At 51.0% G+C, this 13,933-nt stretch overlaps 1 protein-coding gene across 3 annotated transcripts; it reads left to right on the forward strand.

Annotated features, from left to right (window-relative positions):
• Positions 1-1,076: 1,076 nt before the first annotated feature.
• IFI6 (interferon alpha inducible protein 6) lies at positions 1,077-4,782 on the forward strand. 3 transcript variants are annotated; one of them, XM_025278631.2, is made up of 6 exons: positions 1,183-1,232; positions 1,505-1,592; positions 2,638-2,741; positions 3,102-3,176; positions 3,263-3,412; positions 4,534-4,782. In XM_025278631.2, the coding sequence occupies exons 3-6, from the start codon at positions 2,669-2,671 to the stop codon at positions 4,638-4,640; spliced, it is 405 nt and encodes a 134-aa protein (XP_025134416.1). In that variant the 5' UTR covers positions 1,183-1,232; positions 1,505-1,592; positions 2,638-2,668; the 3' UTR covers positions 4,641-4,782. The 3 variants fall into 3 exon arrangements, with proteins under 3 accessions (XP_006049732.1, XP_025134416.1, XP_025134415.1); XM_006049670.3 differs by lacking the exon at positions 1,505-1,592 and having other exon boundaries at positions 1,077-1,232; XM_025278630.2 differs by lacking the exons at positions 1,183-1,232; positions 1,505-1,592 and having other exon boundaries at positions 2,586-2,741.
• The last annotated feature ends 9,151 nt before the right edge of the window (positions 4,783-13,933 follow it).

Consider the following 13,933-nt stretch of genomic DNA (forward strand, 5'->3'; position numbering starts at 1 on the left):
TGACAGTACTTCTCAAGACTGTTGTGAGATTGGATATCTTTCCTAGACCTTGTGTGCAGCAAGTGCTCAATATATGACTTGTTTAGTCACTAAGTCGTGTCTGGGTCTTCCCCAGTGACTCAGTAGTAAAGAATCTGCTTGCAATCCAGGAGATGCAGGATATGTGAGTTCAATCCCTGGGTCAGAAGATCCCCTGGAGGAGGGCATGGTAACCCACTCCAGTATCCTTGTCTGGAGAATTCCATAGACTGAGGAACCTGGTGGACTACTGTCCGTGGGGTCTCAAAGAATCGGAAACAACTGAAGCGACTGAGCACACACGCATGCAAGTCATATTTGACTCCTTTGTGATCCCATGGACTGTAGCCCACCAGTCTCCTCTGTCCATGGGATTTCCCAGTATTCCCAGAATAGTGGAGTGGGTTGTGATTTCCTTCTCCAGGCAATCTTCCCGACCCAGGGATCAAACCCGAGTCTCCTGCATTGCAGGTGGATTCTTTACCTCTGAGCCACCAGGGAAGCTCTTCAATAAATGGTAGGCATTATTATTAATTCAATTAAGTTGTGAGAGACTTTCTGCCTTAGGAGGAACTGGTGGTCTGGCTTCTCTAAGCCCAGTAGGACTGTGGATCCCAGTCTAGTTTGACCTGCTTTGAATACTTTGAGCTGTTCAGAAAGTCTCCAGCTTGAATTACATCTTTTAGCTACTAGGCAGCTCAGCAGAGGGAGAAGGCAATGGCACCCCACTCCAGTACTGTTGCCTGGAAAATCCCATGGATGGAGGAGCCTGGTAGGCTGCAGTCCATGGGGTCGCTAAGAGTCAGACACGACTGAGTGACTTCACTTTCACTTTCCACTTTCATGCATTGGAGAAGGAAATGGCAACCCACTCCAGTGTTCTTGCCTGGAGAATCCCATGGACGGAGAAGCCTGGTAGGCTGCAGTCCATGGGGTCACACAGAGTCGGACACGACTGAAGCAACTTGGCAGCAGCAGCAGCTCAGCAGAGATGCTGTCCCTGAGCAGAACTGGAAGGGAGGAGAAAAGATGCTGCAGGGCGCGAGAAACTGAAACAGGAAACTGAAACTAGAAACTCTGATGCTGATTGGCCACTTAGAGGCAATCTGAAAGGGCTATAAAAAACCAGCCTGAGGACTGTTACCTCACTGCTGCTCCCTTCTAGCAGCAGGCTCCATCCAGGCAGGAAGATTCTTTCTCTGCTCTCCTCCAAGGTAAACCCAGAAGCTATAAGGTGTGGGTGTCAAGCTGCCAACCTCTGCCAGGCTGCCTGCCTGGGAGCCTCATTCCATAACAGCTAGAATGCCCATTCCTCAGGGAGGCTACATTCCTGAGTGCCTTGGACTAAGACTGGTCTGGAGGGATGGGTTGGTGGGCTTTTAGGGGCTTGGGTTGCAAAACCCAAAGAGTCATGAGATTTAGCTTATAGGGGCCATGTCAGCGGTCTATGGCCTTAACCCTGTCACTTCATTTCTCTGGGCTTCAGTTCTGTAAACATGAGGATCAAGCTACTTCACCTGCCCAAAGGACTGGATGATTTCTGAAACCCCTTTATTATAGGCTCTAATGTGATGGTGAGTTTATCTTTGAGGATAGATGAAGTGATTGGAAGCAGATGTTCAAAGTGTGGGTGTGGCATCAGTTAACTGTGGCTTTAAATCTTGACTCTGCTTCTTCCTAGCTGGGTAGGTTCGGAAGTATCCCTTTTCTGAGCTTCAGTTTGCTTATTTATAACATGTGGTTGAGAACAATGGTACCTACTTCATGAGGTTGTTATAGGTATAATTAACCTTGTGTCATAAAGCGCTGAGTAAGTGCTCAGTCCAGGGGAAGTTTGGGGGGATTTCTGCTTGTTTGTTTTTATTTCAAGGAAAACGCATTGAATGGACAAAGATCACATTAAAGGTAAACTGTGGTGGGGGCAGGGAACTGTGTTTCTATTTTGTGGTATAATGGAAAGAGCATAGGTTTTGGCTTCTGACAGTCTTGAGTGTGTGTCTAGGCTGCAGGATTTGGGTGTGACCTTGGGCAAGTTCCTTTACCCCTTTCTGCTTTCTGAAAAATGAAGTTAATCTGAGGCAGTATTTGGTGCCTGTACATATTCAATGCATTGGAAGAATAAATCTATCAACAACCATTGTTTAGAAAATCCTATGTGACAGGTACTGTTCTAAATGCTAGGGATCCAGGGGTCCACAGTTGCAAAAACCCACAGCCACCCCCTAAAATAGGCTCTATTAACACCCCCACTTTAGGGTTAAAGAAACTGAGGCTCAAAGAAGTCCCAGGTATCCTGCTTAAGGTCACACATCCAGAAAAAAGCCAATTACAAAAACCACAGTAAGGATACTAGCTGACTTCTGGTGAAGTACATGCCAGGCATAGAACCAGAAGGGGATTCTCTCCTGTAATTCTCACGACCAATAGAGTGGCAGAAACATCAGCGCCGCTGGTGCAGCGAGGAAACGAAAAGCCTGCGGCTCCTTAGAGGGGGTCCTGGGCTCAGTTGAGAGCATCTTGCTGCTTTTTGTGGACTCATCCTCGAATCGAAAGGGAACTGCCACCGAACGGGCGTGGTTCCAATAAGGGGACCGTCTCTTTTCTCTGCCCCTAACCCAGATATGGTGACAAAGCCTTGAGCTGCGCCACCATGCGGCAGAAGGCAGTATCGCTCTTCCTATGCTACCTGCTACTCTACACCTGCGGCTGCTGCGAGGAGGAAGGTAAGGATCTTGGGGCACCTAAGGATAAAGAAGCGGAGAGTTTCAGGATCCCTCGTTTAGAGACCCAGGCATGCCTCTGAATGAGAGGAGCTATTCCAATGGACAGCGTGGGGTGGGGGTGGGGGGCTCCCTGTAGCCAGAGTCCCAGGTTCTAATCCCTTCTCTGTCCGTTGGTCCATTCTCTCGAAATGTATTCAAGCCAGTTCTGTGCCAGGCCCGACGACCTGGGAAAAGCCGCTATCCTTCACTGAGGAGCTCCAAAATGGGAGGATGGTGGTCCTACCTGTCCGGTGGTCTGGAGCTTCTGGCACAGAATAAGGGAACTTGCTCCCCACTGGGCTTTGTCCATTCTCCTTCCAGACGAAAAAAGATACTCAGAGGAAAACAGCGACTCGAGCTTCTGGGGCATGGTGACCTACATGGCCGTCGGAGGCGGTAGGTCTGCAGGGTGGGGAGCGCGGGAAGATGCGGGCGGGCCCTGCAGCCGGCGTCCCTCACCCACCGCCCTCCTCTTCCTCCAGGACTCATGGCCGCGGCACTGCCCATGCTGGGCTTCGCGAGCACCGGCATCGCCGCCAACTCGTTGGCCTCCTCACTGATGAGCTGGTCGGCCGTGGCGAACGGAGGTGGAGTGCCGGCCGGGGGGCTGGTGGCCACGCTGCAGAGCCTGGGTGAGTCCTGGCGGGGTTCCTGGAGGAGGGAACGCCCAGGCCAGGGGCGTCCTTTACTGTCCTGAGCCCTTTCCACAGCCTAACTCGGCTCTACACACCGTGGGGAAACTGAGGCACCCACCTGGAGATTAAGGAATTGACTCAAATTCTCCCATATAGTTAGTACCACCGCCAGTATTCAAGCCCAGTCAGTAGGCCTTCTTGCTTTCAGCCTGTAACGCCAGAGGCCTCACTGATGCTCTGGCCAAGTCACAAGTCTCAGTTTCCCCGTTAACCAGGATAAGCATCCTCAGTTTAACACTTTATGAATCTCATCCATCCCAGAAAATCAGAGTGGCAACGAACCGAGGAGAAGTGACCCAATTCAATCTCATGCTCAGCCTGGTCTTGCATTTCTTGAGCATCATGACGGGGACAGATACAGAGCACAGAGTGGTGCTTCTGGAAAACGTGCTTTCACTTCTCTCTCTGTCTCCCCACCCAGCCCTGTCTTTTCTTTTTCCCTCTCCCCCTCTCTCTGAGTCCTCCCACATCCTTCAGAAAAACCACCCCTGACAGACTGCCCCTCTGCCTTCCCCTCCATCTTCCCTAAGTTCTGGATGACAAAAGCCCAAAGAAGCGGCCCAAGAAGACAGGGCCCTTCTCGGCGGGGGCAGCGGGAAGACAGCCTGAGCCACACCCCCAGCGGTGGGAGAGGAAGGGTGTGGGCAAGCCCAGCAGCAGTGCTGTGCTGTGAGATGGCCGTCCTCTCACATGTCACAGGGCTGGGACAGGTTGTCCTGTCACACGTGGCGGGGGAGGCTTGACATATCTCACTTGCAAACCACCAGCACCCACTGAGGCCTCCACCAAGGAGGCGGTTAGCATTACTAATAGCCCAGCGTGTCCACTGCAGACATGAAGAGAATGCGCTCTTATTTTTGTCATTTTCATCTCAGATTTGAGATGGCAAGTTGGGAGGGTGGCGATGGGAGTCCCTTTGCAGAAGTCCTGTCCCCTCTGGGCCTCTGTTCCTCTAGCTGGAAATAAAAAGGGTACACTTGACCCGTTGTTTCCCGACATTTGGATTCCCGGGCCTGGTGCCTGGGCTCCAAGGGACCCGGCTGTCATTTGCATTACAGGCGCTAGCGGTGGCAGTGCCCTCATGGCCAAGATCGGGGCCTTTCTGGGCTATACTGTCCACAAGCAAGTCGAAAGCAGACGGAAAGAGCGAGAGGAGAAGACGTAGCCAGCCCCTGCCTGGAAGCCCCGCCTTCCTCCTTGTCTTCCTTTTCCAGCTGCAGTCCAGAGCTTCCTCTGTCACACTTGGCAATGACTGAGGTAAAAAAAAACACACACACACAGAATAAACGTCTCTCAGAAAACACTCAGTCCTGCTGTGAGTCGTGGTTGCTATGAGAAGCCCAACAAGATCTGGCTCTGGTCTGCCTCATCCACACACCCCACCCCCATTTCCCTCCCCAGAGCCCATCACAGCTCCTGGAGCACAACCAGCTGGTTTTGCCTCTGAGCCTTGGTGCGTTCTGGTCTCTCGGCCTAGGACATCCTTCTGAAGCTCACAACCCACCTCAGACATACCTCGTCCTCCGGGACTCCTTCCTGGCAGAGCCTTCCTGCTACCCCTGTCACAGCCTGGGCGCCCAGGCTCCATTTCACAGGGTGCCTGGGGAGGCAGATCTGTTCTCAGTGAGCGAAGCTTCCAGCTACGTCCCTGATCAGGTAGAGATGGAGAAGCCAGATCTCTAGTCCCCAAAGAAGCGCTAGACGGGTCTCCCTCAGATAAGGCCAGACCTTTGTCATGGGGAAACGGTTTAAGAGCAGCTTTTGAGGGGTGGGGGTGGTCAGCGAGGCCTCCCTTCCTTTAGAGAGCTCTGGGGACAGGGTGGGGAGTTTGCAGCTGGAGCCCACACGCCTTCTGAGGGGGAAGGGGAGGCCCAGCCCTTGGGAAGATCTGAGGTTCGGGAGGCCTGTCCAGGGAACCAGAGTGCCAGGACCTCAGTGCGGGGGAGAAGGGCAAAGAGGCCCCGGAAACCACTCTTCAGTAAAGCTCGGAGTGGTTCTGGCACTAATGCACAGAGAGACAGACTCGAGCTCTGGTTCCGGCCTGAGTGGGCGTGCCAGCCGCGATTCCAGACCAGCCTTCTAGAGAGATCCGCACCCCCGGGGAAGTGGCCATGTGTGAACCACAAACGCCGGTCACTAAAGGGCCCAGCCAGCTGTTCTCAGGCCTCCCCCACCCCACCCCACTTCTAACCCAGAATTTCTCCTTGGATTGCTGACATGCAGAGGAGGCTAAGAGGCTATATCATGCTCGTCCTGTCTCCCGGTCGGATGCTGCCCTGCGGGTGGCAAACAGTTGGCCTCAGCTGGCTCGCCTCAGGGCCCCAGAGAAGCTGGGTTTGTGAAAGAGGGGCACAGGTGCTGGAGGCCCCACCGGCACCTCAAACACATAGACCTCCACAGTTTGTTCCAGGAGCGGAAGCTGAGCTGAGTGCCCTGCCCTGAGAGTCACCACAGGGCATCAGCTGAGCCCCACCTCGGTGGACTTCTGCCCACGTCTCAGGCATCACACTCCCCCAGGCGTGCTAATTGCACCCCAGTTTGTCCACAGAGTTGATATCCCAGAGACGGAAGTGTGTTCCCTCAGCCCCTTCACAGCGGGCACTGCATCTCACTCATCTCGCCTCCCCAGTGTCTGGCATACAGCAGGTGCTCAATATATGTGCGTAGAATTGAACTTGAGGCCAGTCTCCTTCCATCCACCTGTCCCTTCACCTCACCTAAGCTTCATGGGAGGCAGGGGCTGGACCGCTTGTTCTTTTCCTGGGGAGCCCTTGATAATACCCGCTGTCACTGCCATGCAGGCCTCAACCCCCTTTAATGCTGTGGTCAGGCAAACACAGGCCCCTAACTTTTGCTCAGTATTCTCTAGCACGGGTGAGGCTGAGTTTTCCATGAAGCAGTGGAGCAGAGTGGTTCGGGGTGTCCCTCTGGAGTCCCACAGACCTGGGTTCAGAGCTGCCTGCCCTCTCCTGCCATGCTTCGTGCCCTGCACAAGTTCCTTCACTGCCCTGTGCTGCACTTCCCTTCCCTGTAAACCGAGAACAATAATAGTCTCTCTATGTTAGTTGCTCAGTCGTGTCTACTCTTTGTGACCCCATGAACAGTTGCCCACCAGGCTCCTCTGTCCATGGGATTCTCCAGGCAAGAATACTGGAGTGGATTGCCGTTTCTTATGAGATTAGATGAAACCATGAACAGAGTTTAGCATGATGCCTGACAAATGCTAAACACTCAGTAAATGTCCATTATTATTATGACTAGGGACTTGCATAAAGCAAAGAGGAAACAGCCAAATAAAACCAAGAATTAGATAATCTAACTTTGAAGCCTGGGTTTACTTTCTAGTGCTCACAGCCCTAGATCTTCTTTTTTCCTAAGTGTGGGCATCCTGCCCCCAGGGGCATACACCGTCCTTAGATATCATATTGTCCTGAACAGCATTTAAGGCCAGAGAGAGGTGGACGACTCTGGCCCCAGATTTTAGATCTGAGGCCTCAGCAGTTCTCAAGCTGATTGACACTGGCAATGACCCGTCTTTAAGGCGATCCTCTGCTTATCACCGGATCCCTTTGGGCCAGTGCAGGATAACTCATGACTTTCATTCCACAGCATTTACTGGGCACTCACTCTGTGTCTGGCACTGTGCCAAATATTAAGGACACCGCAGTGGAAGAGATCCAGTTCCTACCTACTTGGAGCCCCCTGCATACAAATTAGAAGCCCCTCAGAATATTCATGACCCCCCCTTTCTCCTTCCCTGTCACCATCTCCTCACCCCCATCTCCTTTCACCCATCCTGGCCCTTGTCAACTTTCATGGACCACAACCATCTTGTCTATAAAGTATGAGACAGAATGATGAACGTAAACCCAGAATTCGCTAGTGCAACAAGTCAGGAGACGCTAATCACCTTTGGACTCCTCCTTGGCAATGGTCTTCAGAAAGACACAGCACCAAATCCTGGTGCAGCTCCAGAATGGGGCACTCACCTTGCCCCACTCAAGGAAAGTTACTTACCTTCCTTGAGTCCCAGCTTCCTCATTTTTAAAACAAGGGGAGGTTGGACATCAGTGTCTCTGGGCACTTCCTGCTCTAAAACTGCTGAGCCTGAAGCACAGACTTCTGAATCCCCTATGTCTGTCAGGTCCCAGCCCTCTGAGGTTTCATTTTTGGAAGCGGCCAAAAGCCACCTTGTGGTGCCAACTTCGGTGACTAAGGTGGGTGATGGTGCTGAGAGATGCCTATTTGGTCACAAAGAAGGGTGGCTAGAAACTAGCAGAGCCGTTCCTCACTCTGGGACCGCACCCTAAGACAAATCCAAAAATAGATCCCATCTGCGTGGCTGACTTGATGGAAAACAACGTTAAGGTCCTCTGACATCATTTCTCTCTGGACCTCAAGATCCTAGTCTATAAAACAGAGGAAGGGGAGAGCTGGACTCTCATCTAGACCTAGAATGTCTTTCCAAAGTGCTCAAGTTAGAGGTGTCTTGCTCTTTGATAAAAATCCCTTTATCTAGAGATTTATTTTATTCTTTAAGGAGCCCCCTGGCCCCTAAGACCCTTGAAAGTCCACTCACTCCCTCTCCAGGCAGGCTTCCCACAATCCCATTGTGCTATGCACGAGTATGACCACCAGGTGGCAGTGCCGTCTCAGCCTGAAAGCCGCCTCAGCCTGACTCATCCTCCCGCAGATCCACTGTGATCAACAGCTCTCCCTGGGGCCAGCCCCACCAAGGATGCTAGAGACTAAAATGATCCAGGCTCTGCGCCGGCTCTGCGGCAGGAGCTCCTGAAGCTCACAGGAGTGGTCAACTCTGAGGATGCCTGCAGGGCTGCCCTCTCCTCTCCTTCTAGGCCCTCGATCCTGAAATGCTGGGATTTCCAAACTGACCACAGCAATCAGGACACCCTGTGACCAGGTTTCACTTCCAGGCTCACAGCCTGTGCTCCCAGACCTGAGTCATGCGGGATTTAAAGGCAATGAGAGGAGCACTCCACACAGACCCTTCTTGTCTGGGCGGGAGATGGTGATTCCTGGAACAGGGCATCTCCGGACCCAGCCTTGAAGGGGACCTGGGACAGGAGAGGGCTTGGGTCAGCAGTAGCTGGAGGGAGTAGAGGCAGAGGAGGCCTGTGGCTTCCTGTGAAGAACTAAAGAGCCACTTCCTTTAAGCTAGCCGGTTGTGGGGGAGGGGCAGAAGGTTAGGGAGCATGGACTTCCTGGCTCAGGGGGAGAGGAAGGCCCTAGGAAGACCCTATGAAGAGGCCCAGAGCAACCTTCTATTTCCTTTCCCTCTGTGGTTTCCATGAAACGGACAGGACTGACAGGCAAGCTCACACCTTTTCCAGGTTCTGTGAAGCCACAGGGAGGTCAGACTAGGGGAGGCTCATTTGTACCAGATCAGTAAAGAAATGGGGTCTTGATGGCTCAAAGAAACAGGCCCAAAGTCACCTCCAGGTATGTAGGAACCTAGGCTAGACATTTGACCAAAGGGGCCCCCCTACCCTCACCGACCTTCCAATGATAGCCTTCTTTACTCTGGGGTCTCCACTCCAACATCACCTACTCTGAGAAGCCCTCCTTGACCACACTTTAAAGGAGCCTCCTTTTTTCTCGCTACCACAGCAGTTCCCAAACTTATCTACAGCTGGAATTACCTGGAGGGATCAAAACATACTGATATGTGTCTTACCCACAAAAATTGTTATTTAACTAGTCTGGGGTGTAGCCTGGGTTTTGGAAGTTAAGAAAAAATCTCTGGGTGATTTTTATGTGCAGACAGACAAGTGTGGGAACCACTGGGCTAGCATGTCATCCTGTTTTAATTTTCTGTAAAAGGCCAGTAAAGAAATGGAGACTCGGACGTCCTTGGTGGTTCAGTGGTTCAGAATCTATCAGCCAATGCAGGAGACATTGGTTTGATTCCTGGTCTGGGAAGATTGCACATCCCTTGGGGCAACTGGGCCACAACCACTGAGCCTGCATTTTACAGCCCGTGCTCCGCAACAGAAGAAGCCACCGCAAAGAGAGACCTACATATCGCAGTTAGAGAGCAGCCTCAGCTCACCGCAATTAGAGAAACCCTGCATGCCGCAACAAAGACTCCACACTGCCAAAAATAAATAAATTTTTTAAAAATAAAGTTTTAAAAAGAGAGCATCCTTTTTTAAAAAAATTAAAGAATGGAGCCTTGGTTGCTTCAAGAAGCAGACCCAAACACCCAGCCCCAAATTCAAGTCTAAGGAATCTCAGAACCTAGTCCCAAACACCCAGATCCAAGGTTTTACTTATATCACCTCATTTAATCCTTACCACAATCTCCTTAGATGTTATTAGGATCCTCATTTCACAGAAAAGAAATGAAGGTAGAAAGATGCCAAGTCACTTCCCCAAGGAAAACAGCTGGCAAGTGACAGGCCAGGACTTGAACCCAGTCAGCCGCACTAGGACAGTGCCTGGCCTCCAGAGGGGACTCTATAAGTAACTGCCCAACCAAGGGATTTAATTTTCATCTCCTTCTGCCTCACCCATCCAACCCCATTCAACTGAGCAACCAGGCAACCTGTAGATCTATTTTCTAATTATTTCTTGAGTCTGTTCACCCGTCTCCACCCACATGGCCCTCCTCTCAGCATCCAGGTCACTACCCTCAGGCCTAGAGGGAACCCAAAAAGTCCTTCTAAGAGGTTACCCTGTGTCCACTCTTGATCCTTCTGTTCACTCTTATTTATTCTCCACACAGGGCCAAGAAGATCTGAAAACAAAGGAGATCAAGTGACACTCCCCCAAAAAACCCAACCAGTAGCTGCCCATCACACTTAGAATAAAGTTCTACTTCTTTATTTTGGCCCTTGAGGTCTTTAATAATCTGCTCCCCCAAATCTCCAGAGTCTTATCTCACTGTGCTTCCCCTCCCCCAACTCTTTTCCAGCCATACTGGCCTCTTTTCCCTTCCCAGAACCCTGCAAGAGCCTGCCAAGTTCAATGCCTTTCCACAAGCTCTTTCCTCTGCTTGGAACACTTTTATTGCTTCAGGAGTCAGCTGGAAGGTAACTTCTCCAGAGACCCGAGCCCCCAATCTAAATTCAACACTCCTTTATTCCGGCAGCCGGTTCCGTATGTTGCTAGAATTGATCACGGTTGTAATAAAAGCATGATGGGTGTAAACATTTGTTACTGTCAGACTTGCTTACTAGACTTGAGCGTTCACCAGCACCCAGCTCAGCGCCTGGCACACAAGAGACGCCCCAAAGCTTTGGCTGAGCGGACAGTTAAGATGGACAGCTGGATGCACAAACCGATGAATGGGTGGATGAGTGACTGAGTGAATAAATACATTTTAAAACTTAGAAAACGATTCACCTGCTTGTATATTTCTCAGGGTAGCTATAGCTACATGCGCGATTTACAAGGCAGTTATTTTCACCCTTCGACAAGCCCCACCCACTGGCCCTTCGAGGCTTTTCCCAGGCCCGGCCACTGGGCGGGACTTCCAGGGCCGGATGAGTGACGTCACGGGGCGTGCCCGGAGTCGGCCTCTGCCTCCTGATTGGCGGGCGCCCCGGCCGCGGCTCTCACCGCCACTGCCGTCGGCGTGGAAGCTGTGGGAGCTGAGCCGAGGGAGCTCGGCGACGCCGTCTGCAGCTGCGGCGGCCTCGGCTCATCGGGGTCCCCTGGGGCACGTTCACGTAGCGCTGAGCCTTTGGCCAGTCTCTCGCCCTTCTGCCGGGAGATGGGACAGCGCAGGGGGCCAGCGTTGCGGCTGGACCGCTCCCCGCAGAGGGCGGGGCAGAGAGCTGGTGACCAGACCCCTACGCGCTCGCCGAAGCGCCACTATTTCGGGCCTCTGACCTCAGCGAGGAAAGTCCCAGAAACACAGCCCTACACACCACCGCCACCTCCCAACTCTTCTGGACACGCTTCATCTCTTCCCCAAACCCCCACCCCAAACTCAGACCCCAAAGAGCTGGACGAGGAGTAGCACTGATTCCTATTGCCTCCGTCAGACTCCATGCCCGCCCTGTAAGGCGGGAGATGCTGTTCCCATTTTACAGATAAATGGGTTGGGGTTTCTGGTTGGATGCTCTTTATCTAAGGTCGCACAAATGAGATAGTGGCCAAGCCAGGGTAGACTTGAAAGCCCAGCCTCTTTCTTCTACCTCTCAGCTTGGTGCCTCTTGTCTACTGACCCTGCTACCAGAAGCATCATGAGGTCCTGAGGGTCCTCGGCTCCTGGATCCAGCTGGATCCCACCCACACTGGGGCCTCGGCAGCCAGCTAAGAGCTGACTGTATGCCAGGAGTCGCCCCTTCTTCCTTCTGTACTTGGTCACTCCCCAAAACCACGGAGGGACCCAGGCTAAAATTAGGCAGTGGCCAAGGAGCATTCTGGTAACCATCAAGTCCCTTAAACTAGACTGGGCCAGTTATTTCCTGCATGACCTTCAGTGGTTTCCTTTCTTGGAGCCTCTGTTTATCATTTGTAAAGGGGGAGTATTATCCCTCCCCGGGGTCTCTGTGTGCCAGTCTTCAGGAAAACTGCCCTTCTCTCTCCCAGGTCTCCTACTACTATAGATAATAATATTTAAATCCTCAATAATTAAAACACCCTTGTACCCTCTCAGAGAGCATGGCCTCCTCTTCATGGTCCCTGTGATGGCAAAACACCAGCATAAACTGCATATAACCTGGTCCTTGATGGAAGTCACAGACCTTGGGTGGGGCAGGCAGCAGGTGAGGGGAGGGGGCATAGCTTCCCCAGCTTCAGCCCCTCTTGGCCTCCATCTCTGCTGAGGAACCGGCTCTCTCATCACTTCGACTCACTCTCGGTTCTCTGGCCTTTGCAGAGCCGTTCCCCAGGGGAACCCTGCCTCTCCTGCCTCCTCCTGTTATCCTCTCTCCCTTCTCCCCACCCCCCCCCATTGTTTATCCATGCCTACTCTGTGCATCCGTCACTGAATAAGCTCATTGCCAATGCTTGCAAAGGAGGAGACTGACAAGGAAACCGAGTTATAATTCATTCACCCATCCCCAGTGCTATTGCCCTCCCCGGTTCTGCCGTCAGCGGTGCAGTCTGCTCTCTACTCGGCAGCTTGAGCCATCCTGATAAAAGGGAGGTCAGAACATGTCACTCTTCCGCTCAACCCCCTCCCAAGGCTCCCCAGCCCAGAAGAAAAGCCAGCGTCCTTGCTGTGACCTGGACGGCCTGCCTGAGCTACCTCATTGCCTCTCACTCTCCCCTCTGAGAGCTCCATTCCAGCTGCATGGGCTGCCTTGCTGTTTTTCAACATGCCAGGCATGCTCCTGCCTCAAGCCTTTGCATTTGCCCTTGGTGTCGCTGGAATGTCTTCCCCAGATATCCAGGTGACCTCCTCCCTTCACTCAGGTGTCTCCAACTCATTCAAGGACTTCCTTGAAATACTGAATACTACTTCCTACTTGCCTTCTGTCCTTTTTTATGCTTTATTGATGTTTTCTTGGCATTATCAAGTGACAGATAATTATTTGCTTATTGTGTGTTCCCCTACTTACAAGAGTGTAAGTCCCATGAAATCTCCTACAGTTCCTCACCCCTCAGGAAAAAAAAAAAAAATGGGGGAGGGAGAGGAAAGAGTATCAGGAAACTATAAAAAAAGAAAGGCAACACTCACTATACTACTATAGATAATAATGTTTAAATCCTCAGTAATTAAAACAACTTGCTTTTGGTGCAGGAAGAGACAAAGGAATGGGCTGGACTAGAATGTCCAGAAATAGACCCAACTGTACAGAAGAATTTAGTACTTGATGAAAGTGGCATCTCAAAGTGAAGAATGGACTCTCTAATAAATAGTGTTGGGACAGCTAGGTAGCCAATGGAGAGAAAATGAGATCTCTACCTCACATTAGAGCATTAGGATAAGCTCCAAAGGGGTCAAAGTTTTAAATGTTAAAAAATTAAAATAAAAGCACTAAAGGAAAACAGGAGAGAATCTGTAATCTCATAGTGGGAAAAGTCTAACTGACAACTCAAAAACCAAAATGTCATTAGAAAAGATTGACAAAGTCAACTATATAAAAATAAAAAACTTTTGCATGGAAAAAAATCATATAAATAAAAAAATCGCATAAATGAAGTCATAAGATGAATGACAAAATAGAGGAAAAGATTCACATCTCAGATCACAGACAAAGGGTCATCTCTCTAATTTATAAAGAATTCCTGGAAGGCCACTAAAAGGATCAACAATCTAGTAGAAATAGGCAAAGATATGAATTGACAGTTTGCAGAAAAGTAAATACAAATGGCTTTTAAACATATGGAAAGAAGATCAAACACAGTTAAAAAAACGAAAATCAGGAGAAACATGGTGGGATACCATGTCTTATCCATCTGGTGAAAAATCCATAAGTTTAATAATATACTCTGTGGGCCTTTCTGTAAGGAAACCATACTCTCACACCTGCAAATATAAAT

The sequence above is a fragment of the Bubalus bubalis genome, chromosome 2 (genome assembly GCF_019923935.1).
Source record: "Bubalus bubalis isolate 160015118507 breed Murrah chromosome 2, NDDB_SH_1, whole genome shotgun sequence".
Classification (NCBI taxonomy): domain Eukaryota; kingdom Metazoa; phylum Chordata; class Mammalia; order Artiodactyla; family Bovidae; genus Bubalus; species Bubalus bubalis.